Source organism: Neofelis nebulosa, chromosome 5 (assembly GCF_028018385.1).
Source record: "Neofelis nebulosa isolate mNeoNeb1 chromosome 5, mNeoNeb1.pri, whole genome shotgun sequence".
Taxonomy (NCBI): Eukaryota; Metazoa; Chordata; class Mammalia; order Carnivora; family Felidae; genus Neofelis; species Neofelis nebulosa.
This window is the reverse complement of record NC_080786.1, coordinates 25,297,672-25,317,763: the sequence shown is the minus strand read 5'-3', so window position 1 is coordinate 25,317,763 and position 20,092 is coordinate 25,297,672. Positions and strand designations below refer to the sequence as shown.

Genomic DNA, 20,092 nt, shown 5'->3' with positions numbered 1-20,092 from the left:
TTTCTTCACTGGAATCTTAGAAGGCAACTTTTATTTCTAGCCTCATAAAAAGAAAAAAGAACGTACAAAAATAATAGCCCTGATTTAAATTCCAATCACAGTTATTAGTAAAGGGGGCAAGACGAAAATAGTTATCACTCAACAAACATCGATTTACTGGATGAAGAGCACAGGGAATACTAAAATGAGCCCAGCAGAATTTACAAAATGAGGATGTGTGGTGCTAAAATCCAGCATGCCACCATCATAAACCTGAATTAGTCAAACAAGCCTCTTTGATGAGGGAGAAATAATTCAAATAATTCTATGGCTTTACCATAGAATCACAGAATATTAGCGATTATCCATGTGCAAAAGCCTCATCCGACAGAGAAGAGAACAAAGAATTCAAGAAAGTGATGTGCCTTGCCTAAATGACTGTCAGTTAAGCAGCAGATTTCCTTTACTGGAATCAGGAGAAAATTCTGGAATTTTTGTGTCCAAGTGCTTCCCACCACCACCACCACCCGTCCCTCCCCATACCATGTTCCACTGCTGACTAATCCTAACGGGACTGGCTCTCTGAGCGGAAATTCTCCCCAAAGGCAGAAAGGAGAACACCTTACATGGGTTGTGATCCTATCGTACTGGCTCTCAAAGACCCTCAGAAAAGATTCCACATAATCTCAAGCAATAAAAGCGAAACCTTCCAGTTTCGGGGGAAGATACAGCAATCAGCTTAACTGCTTGCCAGGATAAACCCCACTTCTCAGATGAGACATCCCACCCTCCACATGCCGTGAGGTTAGTCCAAATTCCCACGTTCATTGTCTGTGCTGGATCCCACACAAATCTGGCAGACAGGAGGTCTCACTGAGCGGGGACATTCAGCACCTCTGAACAACACAGACGGGGAAGTTCAACCTGTGCTGTGAACCTGTCAGCTAACCACATGTGTTCACTGACAGTGCATAATTAGCACTCAAAACATGTTCCATCTCATAAAGAAAGATATATATATATATATATATATATATATATATATATGCACATATATATGCATGCATGCCACTTTGGAAACTTTCCTGGTGATAACAGCAATTTCCATATTTGTAAACGTGTCTGCTGAGAAGTATGAGGTAGAAATGGGTGACATATAACCTTCACAAATCACTTCCAGAAAGAGTTTACTCAACAGGTTTCAAACACCCTGAACTCTGGAAAAAGCTACTGCAAGTTACAGGAAAAAGAAAATGTATGAACGTCTGTCTACTTTATCTTCATCACGTTACCTCTGAAAGTATCTGTCTACACAACTCTGATACCGTTCAAGCCTCAGAAATCCATGGGCTTTCGCTTTTTCATTCCGTAAATATTCACTCAGCATCTGCTATCTGACCTACACTCTTCTTGGCATGGAAACAAGAGACAAGAAACAATGAACAGAATAACTAAGTAACAGTAAGTAAAATATCTCTAGGAAGCAAAAAGAGCTACAAATGAGAGAAATAGAGAAGAGTGAGGGGAATCACTTTTAAAAAGAGTGTAAAAAATCACTCTTTTACAAATGGTGGGCAGGGTGGTTGGGCTCACTGAGAAGGTGAACTTGAGCAGAGATCTGAAGGAAGTGAAGAAGTTAGCCAAGCGGATATCTAGGGGGAGGAAGGGCCATACAAATGATCTCCCCTGCTGAGAGTTAAACCAGTATGCAATAACATGATGATCCCCCTCCAAAGGAGGCTGGAAGGGGAAATACACAGCCCCACACATAATCACATGCCATATCTCCTGGACATATCCGGGGTTTTATGCCCGCAAATGTTATTTCTCAGGAAAGAGGGAATTACTTCACACACTGACATAATTTTACAGAGTCTCTCACAATCCAAGGACTCTCTGCCACTTTGTTTTGAACAACAAAGTGCTTATTAGGGTTTATTAATGAAAACACATTAATCTAAGCTGGCTTGGGACCTTTATTAAAGTCATCTGATGGACTTAATTTTTTAAGAGGAGGGAAAGACATTTAACAAAAATGTAAAATAATTCCTATGGAGTGAAATAAAATTTTGGGTGCTGCAGTAAGCATGCTTCTTAAAGAGTGCATTTAAAAAAGCAATATAAATATTCTATACACAAATGAAAATAAACAAACTGCCGGGACACTGATGGAGCTCATGGGGTGTTGAGTGTTGAGCAAAAAATGCCATTTATGAGAGATTCTACTTGTATAAAGGTCAAAACCAGGTGAAGCTAACTTTTGGTGTTAGAAATTAGAGGCTATCTCTGGGGAGGAAGTGGGGGCAGGTGAGGGGAACGGCCCCAAGGAGGGCTTTGGGCTGTTCTATTTCTCGACTTTCGGTGCTGGTTACCGAGGTGCATTCATTTTGTGCATACTCACCGACCCTTATGATTTATGTTCTCTCCTGTATTTATGCTATCTTTAATAAAAAGAGACTTTTTAAAAAGGGCAATGCAGAGTAAGGGGTTGCTACCAAGATTTCTCCCGCACATCTGAGCAGGATAAGAAAACACAACTATCCTTGTGTCAGATGGATGAGTATTTTTGACTTAGGATAGAGTTTCTAGCGATAGCATCGTTCATGAATTTTTAAAGTGCTGAATTCCAAACAATTTGGATGAAAGTACATACGATGAGCTGAAACCTTAGTTTAGATGCCCCAAAAAGTCACTCTGGTGATGATAAAGACACTGAAGGCAAAGATGCATGAAAAGCGTAGGAATAAAATTGTTTCATGAAGTGTAAACACGGGGAAAAAAGTCTTATTCCTAAGCTTATATATTTTATCTATTTTTAAAAATGCAGGTACAACTAAATTAATACTTCATTTTATAAATAGAAATTTAATTTTTCAAATATATTCCTAAAAGGCTGTAAACTTGGCTCCAAACTGTGTTCTAGATCTTTCCACAAGGAAAATTTTCTTCAGTTATACAATATATGCTATCAACTGATACTGCTCCTTGCTCCGTGTGGCTGACAAGACTCATAACCACATTTTTTTGGGTCAACTAAAAACACATTAATCCATGCTAAAAACACATTAATCAACTAGAAAACACGGAGAGCCAAAACTGTTTAAGTATAAATGAACCCTACAGAACCATGCTGTTCACGACAGTAGCCACTAGCCACTGTGACTATCAAGCACTTATAACGTGGCTAGTGAACTAAGTAGCTAATTTTTTAATTTTATTGAATTTTAATGAGCTTCAATTTATTATTTTTTTTTAACTTTTATTTATTTTGAGAGAAACAGCACGAGCAGGGGAGGGGCAGAGAGAGAGGGAGAGAGCAGGCTCTGCACTGTCAGTGGCGATCTGGATGCAGGGCTCGAACTCACCAACCAAACAGTGAGATCATGACCTGAGCCAAAATCAAGAGTCAGACACCTAACTAACTGAGCCACCCAGGTGCCCCAATTAACTTCAAATTTTTTTTATTAATTTTATTTTTAATGTTTACTTAGTTTTGAGAGAGAGAGATAGAATGTGGGCAGGGGAGGGGTAGAGAGAGAGGGAGACACAGAATCTGAAACAGGCTCCAGGCTCCGAGCTGTCAGCACAAAGCCCAACACGGGGCTCGAACTCACGAGCCGCAAGATCATGACCTGAGCCGAAGTTGGACGCTTAATCGACTGAGCTACCCAGGCACCCCAGCTTCAATTTAAATTTAAAAATTGAAGCAGTAGAAAATATTTTTTTTCTGTTACACAGAACTTTATTTTGTTAAAAATTTTTTTAACGTTTATTTATTTTTAAGAGAGAGACACAGTGTGAGTGGGGGAGGGGCAGAGAGAGAGGGAAACACAGCATCCAAAGTAGGCTCCAGGCTCTGAGGTGTCAGTACAGAGCCCGGCATGGGGCTTGAACGCACAAGCTGTGAGATCATGAGCTGGGCTGAAGTTGGACGCTTAACTGAGCCACCCAGGTGCCCCTGCAGAACTTTATTTTGTAGGACATTTCTCTTTAACTGTTAGTAAATGTAGCACCCAAACTGACATGTGATATAAGTGTAAAATACACACATTTCAAATATTTCATTTGTAAAAAATATATAAATATATAAATATATATATATATATATATATATATATGACATATATAATATCTCATTACAAATTGAAAACAGTATTCTGGATATATTAGGCTAAATAAAACATATTATTAAAATTAATTTCACCTTTGTTTTTACTTTTTTTTAACATGGCTACCAGAAAACTTTAAATTATATGGGTGGCTGACACTGTATTTCCATAGCACTGCTAAGGGATAAAATGCCAGTTTTGATTAGTGACAATAGGGGAGAGATAAAAGAATGAGAAATCAAAGCTGGAAAAACCAATATATTTGAAGATCTGATTAACAACTATGGCAGAGTGCAGGGTGGGGGTGGGGGAAGAAAGCAGAAAAGGAGAAACATGCCCAGGAAACCAGTCCTTTTAAAGGACCGTGGTCAGATAAGCTGGGACTGACCCAGACAGAGCAAACACTATCTATGAATTCCACAGCTGTCAACAAATCCAATGACCTAGTTTTTGCTGACTACGTGTTAGAAGATTGCTATGTCTGTTACTAAAAAAGCAAGAGGAATGACAGAGGCGCTGAGCACGTCTTTCTGGAGTGACAAAAGAGAGGAGGGAGTTTTAAATTGCCCTGGTCCAGATTTCCCCTTCTTTAGAGGTCTGGTGAGGATTAGGAGACACAGTTGCTACACCAAGTGTCTGGGCTTACACACTTATTTTAGGAGAACCAAAAAAGTGCAGTAAAGTCCTTCACTCCTGCGAGCAAGGGCCATTGTGTGCAATGTTAGGAGACAATCAGTGTTAGGAACCCACCGTATAAAGAGAGGAGACTCACCCCGCTGCTGCTAACAATCTGTGATTGTCAACGGTGGTATAGAAATAGGAATTTGGGAAAGACAAGAAGCAAGGGGAAAGTTCTTAAGTTATAGCCGGGAAATGCCGAGGTAAAGTAAGCAAAGAAGTTTCTTACCACAGACCTTTTCAGAACCTTGACTCCCTTAAGGAGCATCATGACCCTCCAACAGGATTACAACATGCATGTTTCTTAAACACATTGGGCTACAGAACCTCTTCTGCTGAGGAGTATCGCAGGAAGAGCACATATCAAGAAACGCTGGCTTAGAAGAAAGAAACTCCAGATCTTCGGCACTTTTTGGCTTCACCTTCAGCCCCAAAGGAACATTACTGTCTGCTATAAGCATGGTTCGCAGGCCATGGGAGCTAGAACCTGGTGGTCATTCGGATCACCCGTCACCAGGCTCCTTGTGAGGCCTACTTCAATACTGTGAGAGCAAAGTACATCTCAGGTGTTCCGTGGCCACCACTATGTCCTAGAGAGGCGCACATCTTCCTCACCTTCAGGAGCTCCCAGGCTTGCCTGCAGCCAACCAAACATTTGGCCTCAGGCAAAGTTATGTGTGCCCCGGCATCACCAACCTCCTACCAACAAGTGGCGATGGAAGAGATATTAGCCTCCCAAGGTGACAAATGCGAGCCAGGAGGGTAGAAAGGTATCGTGAAAAGTGTTAACACCCAGGCTGAATGTCTCCCTAGAACAAAACAGGGAGATATCTGGTATATCTGCCAGGCATATATCTGCCACCTCTCTCGGTATACCTTCTGTTTTCCCTCCAGTCTTGTCTGCTCCACTAGCACCTAGAATATTTTCTGATTCCTTGGATTTGGGCAATTTCTCTGCAGAGACCACAAAGGAATGCAAGTCTGAGGGCCACAGGCTGCCCACAGAGCCCACAACAGACGACTCTCTGTTCTATGCACATCTAAATACCATTTTTAGGAACCCCAAGTTAATTTTGTTTCTGATTTAACTACAAGTTTGCTTATTGTTATTATTTCATGTGATATGTGCTGCAAAAGCTAAAAGTTACATAGAATTGCAAGTTCTAATCCCCTAGTCAGGTATTAAAATTCGGTTGCTTAATAAAAATTACATTAAGGAGAACAATGAAGATGATTCAGCAAGCCCAAGGAAAGAAAGAACATCTTAAATTTAAAAGTGGAAAAACAAAAGCCCACAAGACCAGAAATCTCAGAACCATCCTAGGAATAATACAGGAACAACATGAGTTCTATGGAATAAATGGCAGTGGTTTTTAATTATAAACCAAAGACATTTTGGAACAGGCTTCGTAAATTATGTGCTAGAAGGGGTGAGGCCACCAAAAGAGCTTCCGCAGAGGCTACCAATGGCCTCATGACTACATCACCAATGACATTATCAGTGGTTATTTCTGATTTTTAGTCTTAGGGTCACTGACAGAGTTGACAACCCCTCCTTGCTTAGATACCCTCGACCTCCATCGCCCAATGTTTGAGTTTCCCAGGCCCTCTAGCCACTTCCTTTCTGCCTCTTTTCTTTGCATGGCAATCAGTGCTGGAATTCCCCGGGGCTCAGCTCCCTTCCTTCATCAGTGATTTCATCCATGACCACAGTTTCAATTATCATTTTCCAGCTGGTGTCTCCAGCCCAGATGGCTGCCTTGAGCTCTTGTACCATGGAAACAATGTCCTGGCCCACTGTCTCCCTTATCTCAGCAAAGGACCCCATTCATCCAGTTGCATAGCCAAACCAGCTTGATCCTCTCCGTCTCTGCCACACCCTGTTACTCACTCTGGTGAGCTCTTAGGCTCCATAGTTCTTCTTTTTTCCTTTTAAATGTTTATTTATTTTGAGAGAGAGCGAGCGTGCGCACACACAGACAGGGGGGGAGGGGCAGAGAGAGGGAGAGAATCCCAAGCATGCTGCACACTATCAGCACAGAGCCCGAAACAAGGCTCAATCTCACTAACCGAACCATGAGATCATGACCTGAACCAAAATCAAAAGTTGGACGCTTAACCACCTGATCCACCCAGGCCCCCCAGCTCCATAGTTCTTAATTCAAATCACTTCTCTACATCTCCACTATGGTGATACTCTGACTGTAAGCTTAGCTACAATCTCTAACTGTCTATAAAGAGATACTCCAACAGTGTCCTAACTGCACTGGCTCCTTCCTCCAATCCAATCTCTACATCTCTTCCCAAAGTGCACATTTGGTATCATTCTTTAGCTCCTCCTTAAAACCCTCCAATAGTTTTCCATTGCATTTGGGATAAGATCCAAATCCTGAGCCTACGTGTGAGTCCTAGCCACCCCCAGAACTCATCCTCCATTCTCTGCCGCCAAATCACAATGGTCTCCTTCTTGTTCCTTGTACCAAACATGCTCCCTCCCACCTCATAGCCTGTGTCCAAGCCATTCCAATAACCACTAGCCCCGACTCTCCCTCACCTGATTACCCATTAGATCGAAGTGTAAACCCCACTTCTTAATGGACCATTCCCTCCTTCCACTGCCAGCCTGGGTCAGGGCCGCTCACAGTGTTCTGCTCTGGAACGCATACCCATTTTGTCACTATACTTCCATCATGTGACTATCTGCTCCATGTCTGTGTCCTCAGCTACACTGTAAGCTTCATACGACCAGGGGCATTACCTGTACTGGCTCACTAAGGTATCCTGGGACACTACCACATAGGGGTCCTCAAAGATCTGTTCAAAGAAACATGAATGGATCTTGGCCCACACTACTAGATCTTGGATTCATGCAGAGAGACAATGAACCACAACAATCTGTCTTGTTTCTTGGGGAGTGATCAAGACAAACATATGATCCCTTCCCTCCCCTCAGGCTAAGATTAACTTCAACTGTGTCCCCTGGACAGAACAGGAAGGTCGCAGGCCAATGAAAATAGCAGGGGGACAGAAGATCAAGAGAGGCTGGGGTAGGAGAGGAACTTTGTAAGAAAACAGAGGCCTCCAGGCAGGAGGGCCTACATTTTTCTCTCCACTCTGAGCATCAAAGCCTATAAGTGGCTTCCTACCTCCTCTCCAAGCCTGAGGAATGGGCATCCAGTCCCCTGTATGCAGCCGATGTCCACTCTGTGGGCTCACCCCACCTGGACCTGCCTCTACCTTTAACTCACCTCTGACTTTCTTTAGCTTTCTCCTCTCCACTGGTAGCTTTTAACTCCTACTGGGAGCAACCAAAACTTCCTCCACCTGTACCTTAGCCACCACTCTCACTCTCCTTCCAAACTTATTTACTCTTAAACCCATGGAAGGAGGCCTCTGCCTGCTCCACTCTTGAAAACTGCTCTTACAGGATTTACCAGTAGCCTCCAGTGGCCAAACCCAGTGGGCCACCCACTCAGTGGGTTCTAACTCAACCTCTTTTCTGCTCTTATAATATTCTCTTCCCTCAGATTCTGTAACATCATGTTCTTCCTTTTCTCCTCTTGCTTCATAGAACTTCTTTCTTTTGTTTTCCTTCTCTGGGTCCTTTCCAGAGCTCCAGCCATGGTATTCTAGTCTCTTCCCTCCACAAGCACAAGTGAGTTCTCAGGTCATGATTCTATCCTGTCCCATGGCGTTGCCACCTCAAACAGTGGCTACTCAAAGTGTGGTTGGTCCTCAGCACACTGCTGGTCCACCAACTTTTTGTTAACAGTCCATGACAAGATAGGTACATAAAACAAGGGCAGGCATGTAGACACTTTTCTAGCCATTTGACACTGCCGCCATGTTTTTATTGTATTTTACATAAGTATCACTTCTTAATGGACTGGAAAAAAACTAAAACCAAACAACAAAAAACTGGTCCTTCAGCACAGAAAATTTGAGAAACACTGATCTAATTCTTACAGTTTTAAACTGATCGATTGGCTTACATTGAAAAACCAAAAGACGTCACAATAAGAAAACAAAAACATTGTCAGCTTCTCTAAATGAGACAAAACCAACTAGCCAACCAAAATACAACAGAAGATCTTGTGGTACTGGGTTCGTATTTCCACCAGGCAACAATGAGTGGATGCTAAGTGGTGGCTGCCCCCTTGAGATGGGCATGTGCCATCCAGATGACCACCTGAACTTCTTTCTCACTGTCATTACCTGCCTGGCCCCTCTGGGCCTCTGAGTCTACCCCTCAGATAACTACAGCTCCATTCCTAGCTTCCTCCTGAGTTCCAGCTCAAAAATCACAACTGTCTTCTGGAATGTTCCCTTGAGTGTCCCACCAAGTCCCAACATGCCCATCCCCAATCTCATTACCTCTCTGGCCCCAAATAGTTCCTCATGCCATGTGTTCTCCGTCCTCACAAGGGACCCTACCTCACACTTCAGTCACTGGAGTGTCATTTCAGACTTCTCTCTCCCCTTCTACGACACAATCTTAACGATTTTTCCTCTGCATTCGTCTTTTAATTTGTTCATTCCCGTGACAAATGTTTATTAAGTTCTGGAGACAATAGCAAACGGGATGCCCTCATTCTCCAGCAAGGCCTCGCTTCCACCACCAGCCTCTTCCCTGCCCACCCCCAGCAATCTGTCTTCCACTCTGAGGGCATATGCTCATTCACACACCATTTTGCCTCCACTCCTCCCCAGCGCCCACCAGATCCCTTTTGAAATGTCACAATTCACTTGGCTTGGGGGTAGGTGGGGGTGTAGCGAGGTAAGGGAAGCGTTTTAACATTTCTTCTTTCATTCTGAATCAGCATCTTGCACTAATTAAAATTAAACTCTCTGCACCGCACTTGTAGAAATGAGGCCCTAACACTCAGCAATCAGACAGAAAGCAAATGATGAGTCATTTATATACTATGGCCAAGTTTCATAATCCTGGGAATTTGGGATATTCTGTTTCATTAAAAGGAGACATTTCTATTTTAAAGATCTGTTGGATTCTTCTCTTTAGGTCACGATGTTAAGAAGCACCATTTGGTTTTTAATTTTTTTTAATGTTTATTTTATTTTTGAGAGAGAGAGAGAGAGAGACAGAGCGTGAGCAGGGGAGGGGCAGAGAGAAAGGAAGACAGAATCTGAAGCAGACTCTAGACTCTGAGCTGTCAGTCAGTACAGAGCCTGATGCGGGGCTCGAACTCACAAACCTTGAGGTCATGACCTGAGCCAAAGTCAGATGCTTAACTGACTGAGTTACCCAGGTGCCCCGCACCATTTGGTTTTTGAAAGGGCAACACATCTAGCTTAATCTAAGCCACTGAGTTTCTGACCATGAGCTGTTCCCCACAGGACAAGGCAGGGGTCTGCCTCGCCTCCCCTCCACTGCTACATTCTAAGGTCTCTGTGGTCCAGTGGAAGACAAACCTAGGTCTGAGTAGCTCGTGCAGGTTAGTGCTCACCCTTCCATCATAAAAGGGAGTGAAACTATGGGGCAGAGCCCAGAGTTGAGTACCTGAGGGCAAAGGCCCTGAAGTCTCTTACCTGGAGAGTGGCAGGGAGTGTGGCTTTCTCAGATGGGCAGCGAGGCCTAGAGACCCAACCTCCACAGACGGGAGGCATTCAAGAGGTTCTAAAATCTATCTCTATGTACCAGACAAAGCTTCACCTGTCTGCCTCCCATGCCATCTCTCCTCCAGCTGGGACAGCCCCCTCTCCATTCCTGAGGATGACACAGAATAGGCAGCATGGCCAAATGGTTAGGAATGCACCCTTTGGGTCAGATGGGTTGGGTTCAAATCTCAGTCCCGCCTTTCACAGTTCTAACTCTGGGCAAACTGCACAGCGTCTCTGTGCCTCAGTTTCTCCACCTATAAAACAGGGATGAGCCTCCAGAGGGGGTGAGATAAGGGTTAAGAGTATAGTGTGTGTAAAGCCTATTAGCACAGGGTCTGCCTGGCACACACAGGGATTCCCTCTGTGGAGTGAAATCCCATTTAAAATTCAAATAAACCTACAGGTACATAAATATGGGCCAGCAGCATATAATATAGCCAGAGAGCCCAACCTTTTCCTTTCCTTTTCTTCTTCTTCTTCTTCTACTTCTGCTGCTGCTGCTTTTTTTGGGGGGTGGGGGATGGGGGAGGGCTTTTCTGTATTCTGTCACAGGGGCTCCAGGCCATTCCTGAATCTTTGTAGTAAACCCCCCTGATTAACCGCACCTGAGCTGGCTTGAGGAAGGCTCTGTTTTCACACAAGCCAAAGAATCCTGCCCAGAACAGCCTTCCTCTTTCCTTTGTTCATCCCAAATCCCAGCTAAACAGAACTTGACTCTCAGCCTTGAACTTTCTTTCCATGCTCCTCTCTTTACCAAAAACAGCGCCATCCGCCTCACCCCTCCATCTAGCCCTCACTTTCCGGGGCCCTCATTCTATACCACACCTCTCCAAAACCTTCCCCACTTGGCCGCAGAAACTTCCTGCTCCACCCAAATCCCACTGCCTCCCGCTGGGGCCGCTCCTGTAGAAAGACCTGCCCAGGCTGCATCCGTGAACAGTCCCAGCCCCTGGGCAAAGTCCTCATCTTCTCGGAGCCGTTTCCTCGTGTCTAGAAGAGAGACACCGCTGCCGGTGTGGCCTCTTGCCCAAAATTAACCGTGAAGCACATCCCAGAATGACTCTGAAAACTTCAAAGCATTTTCCAAACGTAGGAGCTCTTTCCCAAGAAGCTCCAAAGAATGTAAAGGAATGTGAAGATGAACATGTAAGCCCTTTGTTTGACATCATTCTGTCTCCTTTACAATCCTCTGGGAACTCTGAAGAACAGGAAATTCCAAGGGGCCCCACAAACCAGCCACACAAGACAGGCTCTGGAGGTACCTGGTGGCGGGACCTTTGTTTCAAGGCAGCAGAGGCATCAACTCTGTTCTCAGACAGCCTTGAGACTCTTTGTCCCTGAAGCATTCGGTTCTAGGACTTGGAACACACAGTCTCTCCAAGTCTGATCATAAATCTGCCTTTTAAATGTTCTGTGGTCCATAATAAATAATTTACATAAAGGGCCGGTTGGATGGAGCACAGCAGGATACAAGAGGGGAAAAACAAAATGCAGTAGCCCAGATTTAATTTGAACAGCCAAAGTGCTCAGAGAAATCATTAGACCACACTGAAAGGAACAGAGTCGTCTTTACAGAATTCCCCCTCACCCTCTGCCGAAAATCATGATGGAGAGGGGCTGTGAATTATGGCACCTTCAGCTTAATTTTACATGACACAGATACAGATGATTATATTTTTCCCATTTGTGAGAAATAATGAAATCTCCTTTCCCTCCTTCCATCCATGTTCTCTATCCAAAAGTTCTGCTAATTTAAAACATTCAGTGGAAAAATAATACTGGGCCATTGTTCTTAAGAAAAAAAAATTTAATCACTTTGAATTTAATTCTAATAGGCAGAGAATATGAGCTTATCCTGTATGATGGTACAATGACAAAATGAGTTAATTACCATCTCATCGTAAGACGGATCTGCTTGTCACAGGAACAGGAGCCATTATTTCACACAAAATAATGACCCAGATAAAAAGTAATGACTGTAAGCTGTAGCCGCCAGTGACACAGCTTCATCTTGGCCTAAGTGAATGGCAATTAACAAGTGTCACCACTCTCTATATATACAAATAGGGACCAGGCTATTCATTAAATATTTACTGAAAAGACACAAATGGTTTTTAGTGTATTTCTTCCCAGGAAGCTCCCATGGTCTTCTACCTGCGCGATGACATAAAAATTTACACGTGTGTAAAATTCTGCCATCAGCTGGAAAAGCTGTTGATCCTACAGAGGGGTATTCAGTTCCCCTCTGCTCTTCACACACAGAAGTGGTGTTTTCTCCAGACATCTTGTCCAACAACAGAAAAAAGGAACAGAGGGAAGGAGGCCCAGACCCATTGTTTTGTCCCTCTTCTCCCGGGTGTCACAGCCATTGGCCTAGAAACTACAGCCACAGCCAGCACCAATGACCAGAAATGCTGGATCCTTCCAGGTCCAGCTCTCGGCTACACTGGACGGCGAGGGACAAATGGCAGGATCTCAACACCCCTGGGTTGTTGGCAGAAACTGTACCTCCACCTGCTGACCATGACCATAAACCACCTCTCTAGAGACGAGCAGAGGTGAGAGATTCTGGGATACACATGAGGAATCTTAGTACTACCCTTGTGTGCAAGTTATCTAGTCTGTCTGGACCCAATGCTTTTTGTTTGAAAACCAGGGGTATGGCAGGAGCAGGATGGCATGGTGGGCTTTTTAAAGTATGTAATATTCAAAATGTTAAAAACATAATTCTTATATTAACATAGAATAAGCAGGTGTCAATGATTTACTATGAAACGAACCATCATATACTGATACGCATGCATGCATGTACACACACACACACACACATACACACACACAGGTAGAAAGATGTCTACCTACACTCCAAACACTACACACACCAGTATCTGAGAGCCCACTAATTAGGCTGCTGTCTCCTTAAGACCTGATATTGGCACAATGTAACAGTCATGCAAAGATCCGGTTTGGTTAAGACAAAAGTACCAAATCATATGTTTTTTCATTATTTTTTAAAAATTTTTAATGTTTATTTTTGAGAGAGAGAGAGAGAGAGAGAGAGAGAGCAAGTAGGGGAAGGACAGAGAGAGAGGGAGACGGAATCCAAAGCAGGCTCCAGGCTCTGAGCTGTCAGCACACAGCCCGATGCAGGGCTTGAACTCACGGATCATGAGATCATGACCTTGGCAGAAGTCGGATGTTTAACTGACTGAGCCACTCAGGCACCCCCCCCCCCCAAATCATATGTTTTTAAAAGAGCATATGTGAAAGTATGGACAGAGCCTCACGCCCTCATCTTACCCAGTTACCTACAAACATTCCAAGTATCCGAGTCTTGATTACAAGCCTATTTCTAAAACAGTTTTTCCCCAGTACTCAGATCATGGGGTAAGTTTCACCTCTAGCATGTCCCTACTCAAGTTTATTAGAACATTTTGTCTGCATCAATCCAGGAAAGAGGGCCCTATGTGTACAGACATCTACATAAGTTACACAAAAACTCATGTTGTCAGGCTTATGCACATGCAAACAAAAATTGCCTTTCTCCCTATTTCTTTTTTTTTTTTTTTTCGAGAGAGAGAGAGAGAGAGAGAGAGAGAGCAAACAGAGGAGGGGCAGAGAGAGAAGGGGGAGAGACAATCCCAAGCAGGCTCTGTGCTCTGTGCTGAGCCCTATGTGGGGGCTCAATCCCACAAACTATAAGATCATGACCTGAGCTGTAATCAAGAGTTGGTGGCTTAACCGACAGTGTCACCAGGCACCTCATCCCTCCATTTCTTAAGTAATGACCTGAATTCCATCAGAGAAGAGTCTGCATCGTTCTAGTAAAATTATCAGAAATTTTGACCTACGAGGTCATCTGACTCCCAGTCTCCAGGTCTTGGCCACCACACATGAGGGGTTATTCCTAAGGCCTCATTGAGCCTGAACACTCAATCAATGTTGAAGGAAGGGAGGCAGGAAGGAAACAACAGCAAAAGGGTCACTGGGTGTTTAAAGGGACAATCTGATTATTTCACTCTTTTGCAAAAATCCTCTGAGCAGCCTCCATTGCGTTTACAGCAGAGTCCTGGCCCTGCTCTCACCCCTGGCACTCTTTTTCTTCCCCAAAGCTCCTCTGATCTCTTCACTCCCCTCACTTGCTCCTGCACAGGGCCCTCACACACGCTGCTCGCTGTTTGGAGGCGTCCCCGACCTTCCCCGTGCAGCCCCATCACCAGGTAACTCCTCATCCTGTCTTTGTGTGAGATACCCCCCCCCCCCCCCCCCCACTGATACCCACCCCACACGGTGTCTGCTGCTTCCCTGCTGGTAACGCTCATCACTCTCCTCCGGGGTCCGCCTTCCAGGTGTGAGGACCTGAGGGCCTGAGAGCGGGGACCACGGCTGTTCTCTGTGTCCCAGCACCAAGCAGGCATGCGGTATTTCTGGCCCAAAGTTGACGGCCAACACTATTTATTAATGAATTCATTAGCTGACAGATGAGGTCCCAAACAAGCCATAATCGCCTCTCCAGAATGGGGAATTGTCAGTTGTTGTGGGAGACTGGGCGAGAGAGAACAAGGTAAGCACTAAGGAGTGAACTTAGCCCCAGTCCGGGCAAGGACATTCCTTCTGCAGTGAATGTCCTATAGAAACTCAAGTGAACCCTGCAATTAGGCAGGAAACCTCGTATGGCATGATGAGAAATTCAAAACCAGACACATTTCTGGGCAGAGAAGGACTCCCCTGCAAGTAGGCAATTTTCCCTTGTGTAACTGCATATGCCAGTGGTCACGGGGCTCTGGGCTGCTCCCACACTAGGAAAGAAAGGCGGCTCGTAGCAATGAGGCCCCACAGGACAAGTGGAAGGTGGGATCCGGGCTGGCGGTGGGGAGTGGCCCACCACCCTGAGGGTTTGGGAGGAGTCTCAGCAGTGGGCCCACAGGCCTGTTCGCTGTGAATGCCGCTCCAGCCTTAAAAGACAAGGTCCAAGGTCTCGGAGCCTGGGAAGGGGGGAAGCCATCTTGTTTCAGAGTCATCGTCAGCCCAGCTATGTGTGTGTGGGGGGGGTGGGGGGGGTGGGGGTAGGGGGCGCTGCACCCCTGTGGGGCCGCCCAAAGGCCCAGGTGTGAGGAGACACTGGCTGCTACCCTGGCCTATGTGGTGTGGCTGAACTGCCCTCGGCCAGCCCCCGGCCGGCTCGCGCTGCACAACTGTTCAACTGTCTCCTGACCACAGGGCTCACCTTCTTAATGAACTCCGGGATGAGCTTTTGGCCCGTCAGGTGGTCTAAGGAGGAACAACAATCTAATTCCAAGATGTAGCGTTCGTTGTGGAGATCATTTTTCTGAGATCTGAAGAGAGGGGGAAAAAACAACCAAAGGTTACGATTTTCTAATATACTTATGTATGAATCATTGGGTATTTAATAAAACCCCAAATTCTTTCCTGAAAGTAAATACCAAAAAGGCACTGCTGAAAAATAATTTATGGTAAAAACTCAAATTATGCATAGATGTATAATTATACACATCATGGAAAGACCTCCAAGACATAGCATTAAGTAAAACACAACATTATAGAATTTTAGTACAATATGGTTTATGTGTTAAACAACACACACACACACACACACACACACACACACACACACACGCTCCCATAATATTTATTTCCCATGGGTTTATATCTGCCAAGGCATAGACAAAAAGGCACACCAAACCAACAACAGCATTTAATTCTGGGGGAAGGAGAGGATCTGTCTGTAGGGGAACTGGGTCTAGGGCTGGTGGCGGTAACTGAAATTGACTTTAGCTGTATCTTTAATTTTTTCCACTTTTTCTGAAGATTGTATATTCTTATAGCACTTGGAAAATTAAAATTAATTTAAAAGAACTTTTAAAAGGTTCAATCCCTACAGAAGGCAATCTGGCAAAATCTACCAAAATTAAAGATGCATTAAAGAAAGAATATAAAGCAGGGCGCCTGGGTGGCTCAGTCGGTTAAACACCCAACTTCGGCTCAGGTCATGATATCATGGTTCGAGCCCTGCATTGGGCTCTGTGCTGACAGCTCAGAGTTTGGAGCCTGCTTCAGATTCTGTGTCTCCCTCTCTCTCTTCCCCTCCCCCGCTCACATTCTGTCTCTGTCTCAAAAATAAACATTAAAAAAATTATATCTATCTATCTATCTATCTATCTATCTATCTATCTATCGAGATATATGGCAACTAAAGTCCTGGGGAAAGAGTGGATATAAAGGGTTGTTTGTGGCAAACAATTTCGGTCTTCTGGTCGGTGCAGAGGCATCCAGCATGGCCCTGTCATTTCCCCACCCAGGTTGTGTGGCTGCTTCTGTCCTTCCCACATGTAACTGTGCACATCATGTACATCATGCAACACTCAGGAGAACCAGCAGCAAGTGATGCCAGAAGGAAATTCTACCACTGCACACCATGCCTTTGAAGAGCTCCTATAGGGAGCTCTTGTATGGGGGCCTGAGGAACTCCTGAAAGCCACGTGATCATCAGAAATTGAAGGTGATTCCTTGGCCCACCCAGCCAGGGATAAGGCAAGAAGAAATGGACTGCAGTTAAGTGTCAGCGGGGCGTGTCTGCTCTCTCTCCGGGTGGCTGGTCATGGGGATCAGGACTTAGGGACCTGGGCGCTGGACTCTGTCCAAGGGCTTACAGCACACGCACAGTCACTCCCCACTGGCCGAGGGGTGAGCAGGGCTCTCCCGGCCCACTTATGAGGAGCTCTACCTAAGAGGGGCCCATGCCAGCCTCTGTGAGAGCAGGGGTGGCCAGAAAATTCTTCAAGTGGGCACTTTCATACAGAACTCTGAATACACACATATCCTACCAAATCAATGGTTTTTGAATGCATATTTGCTATATTTTAAAAAATGATTTCTAAGATTCTTATATATCATGAAAAGCAATTTATGCTACCATTAACCATCTGGGTATGATTTACATGGAATTCAAAAGTGAAAAATTTTTAAAGAGGATTTGGTTTTTCCCAGGTGTGCAATTATCATTGGGTAACCAAAGGTCAATAGCATATCTTGATTTTATTTTTCCTTCTAACATATCCTTTCAGGCATAGGGACTGAGGCACATACTTTTGAAATGTGAAAGAATAAACTGATTCCATACTGGTCAAACTGGAATAAACTAACTCCAAAAAAGAAACCGATTCTGCGCTCCAGTCTTCCTGATTTATAACTTCATCAGAGACTAGAATCATGTTCTCATTTTTCCCCCACATTCTCATCCTCTATCCCCCCCCCAAACAAAAGACCTATTGAGAGGAACTAAAGCAGAATATTTCAGACTTTTGAAAGAGAAGACGTGGTCATGACATCCTGTCATGCGTATCGTGGGGTCTCCAACAACAAAGACAGGCGTGGGAAGACAGTGTTCTAACATGTGAAATCCCAGCTGCTCTGTCATATGAAGACAAAGGTCAGATTGTGTGAGGTTATTTATAAACACCCACTGGAGGGGCGCCTGGGTGACTCAGTTGGTTAAGTGGCCGACTTTGGCTCAGGTCATGATCTCATGGTTTGTGGGTTCGAGCCCCGTGTTGGGCTCTGTGCTGACAGCTCAGAGCCTGGAGCCTGATTCAGATTCTGTGTCTCCCTCTCTCTCTGCCCCTTCCCCGCTCACACTCTGTCTCTCTGTCAAAAATAAAATTGAAAAAAAAAACAACATAAACACACACACACACACACACACACACACACACACTGAGATTTTAAATGAGTAGGCTGAAAAACAGGAATCATTTAAAATAAGTCGACACTGTATCCACTCAGTAAAACACTCATAAGATGAACAGAGGGAAGATGAGTCTGTCTTTCAGCAGCTCAACAGCCCAGGTTCATAAGGAATAACCTTTAATAGAGGACCTCATAGCTACCATCTTTGGTTCTATAACAAGAAGTGCTATAAGAAGGGAGGCATCTCTGGTTCATTTCATCAGATAATTGACTCAGTTACATCTGAACTGAAAGGAGCACAAAAGATCAACAAAAATAGGCATTATTACAAATTTTCTAGATGCCACATGAAAAATCACATCCTGACCTACAGTCTTGGCAAAGCGAATCCAACATCTGCTGAGGGAATAGATGAGCAACTAATAGGTCTTCCCTGGCTTCAGGGATTACCTCCACAACTTAACCACATTAAATATGGTTGCTCTGGTGAACACACGCTAAGGTGACCCCTTCCTCCCAATCACCTCCACCTGCTGGTGTTCATGCCTTTGTAAAACCCTCCCTTTGAGTGAGGACAGGTACTGAACCTTGCTTCTAACCATCACAATATGGCAAAGAGGATGGGGTATCACTCCTGTGATTACACTATGCTATAAGATTCCATTTCAGCAGACTGGAGCTACATGCTCCTCTTGCTGGCTTTGAAAAAGTAAGCTGCCATGTTATGAAAGAGCCATATAGCAAGGAACTGTGGGCAGCCCCTGGATAACAGTTCGCAAGAAACAGGGATGTCAGTTCTATGACTGCAAGGAGATGAATTCTGCCAAGAACCTAAGGGAAGCAGTGGAAACAGATCTTTCCCCAGTTGAACCTCTGTTGAGATCACAGCCCCTGACAGCACCTATATTGCAGCTGGATGAGACCTGATGCAAAGAACCTAAATATGCTACAGAATCTGTGAGATAATGAATGCATGTTGTTCTGAGCCATCAAATTTGTGGCAATTCATTACAGAGCATAGAAAAATAATACAGATGCTGAGTAGGAAGATATTATAACTTCATGCTCAGAACAGGCCTCCCACTGGTGAGTAGGTCCAAGTCCAGGCCCAGGCCCACAAGATCTAGTCAGACAGCTGACAGCAGCCTGAGAGTGGCCGCTGACAGGTGACGAGTGTTCCACATCTCTGAGGACAAGGACTACCCTGGGAGAGAGAAGCAGACACCTGCCAGAAGTGGCTGCAGGGGCCTGGGCGTGGCCCTCCAAGGGATCACATCAGGAGGGAATAGTATTCTGCAGTCAGTAAAGTTCCTAAGGAAGAAGCATTAACATGAAACTCTCAGCTGAGGAGATATTTGCCCTCACAGGAGGGGGAACACCATTTATCTTTCCCCAAAGGCCATTCTGGAAAAGGAAACGAAAAACCTGGAACCAAACTTCACCGGACTGAGGCTTAAATGGCTTCCAGTTCTGGAAAGGACAGAGACCTGGGTTTAAACAATAAGAAAAAGGAAGAACACAGACTGCATTTTTGGAGATGTGGGATTAACTACAAACTAAAGCCTCCCTCATCTGGAAATTAACACCGCATACTCTGAAATTAAATGTGAGCACTCTGACAAGAGCACTGTTAACAACGAAATATGCTTCCCCCTCTCCCTCCATTATCCATTCCATAATTTCCTCCAGACTTACTGGTTATAGGCTACAGGTGCTAAAGCAAACTAGAGATGGGCCATTTACAATTATGGACAATTTATTTAAACTTTCTGTGTCTCAGTTTCTTTCATTGTTAAGTGGAAATATTATGAATAACTGTCTCTTAACATCATTGTAAGGATTAAATAAGACAAAAGCCTATAAAGCCCTTACTATAGGCCATGGCAGGAGGTCTGGGCTCAGCAAACATTAGCCATTGCTGATTTAGTGACTATCATCTGTAATTGCGTTAACTTTCCAAACACCCTTCACAGTTAAGAATTATTCATTCAATAAAAACT

At 44.4% G+C, this 20,092-nt stretch overlaps 1 protein-coding gene across 3 annotated transcripts in view; it reads right to left on the bottom strand.

Annotated features, from left to right (window-relative positions):
- The window catches only part of RFTN1 (raftlin, lipid raft linker 1), a 209,802-nt gene that overhangs the window by 84,697 nt on the left and 105,013 nt on the right, over positions 1 to 20,092 (bottom strand). For all 3 annotated transcript variants that reach the window (XM_058729815.1, XM_058729813.1, XM_058729814.1), the window contains exon 4: positions 15,613 to 15,721. In XM_058729815.1, coding sequence (XP_058585798.1) covers positions 15,613 to 15,721 — 109 coding nt within the window. The remainder of the gene's footprint in view (positions 1 to 15,612; positions 15,722 to 20,092) is intronic.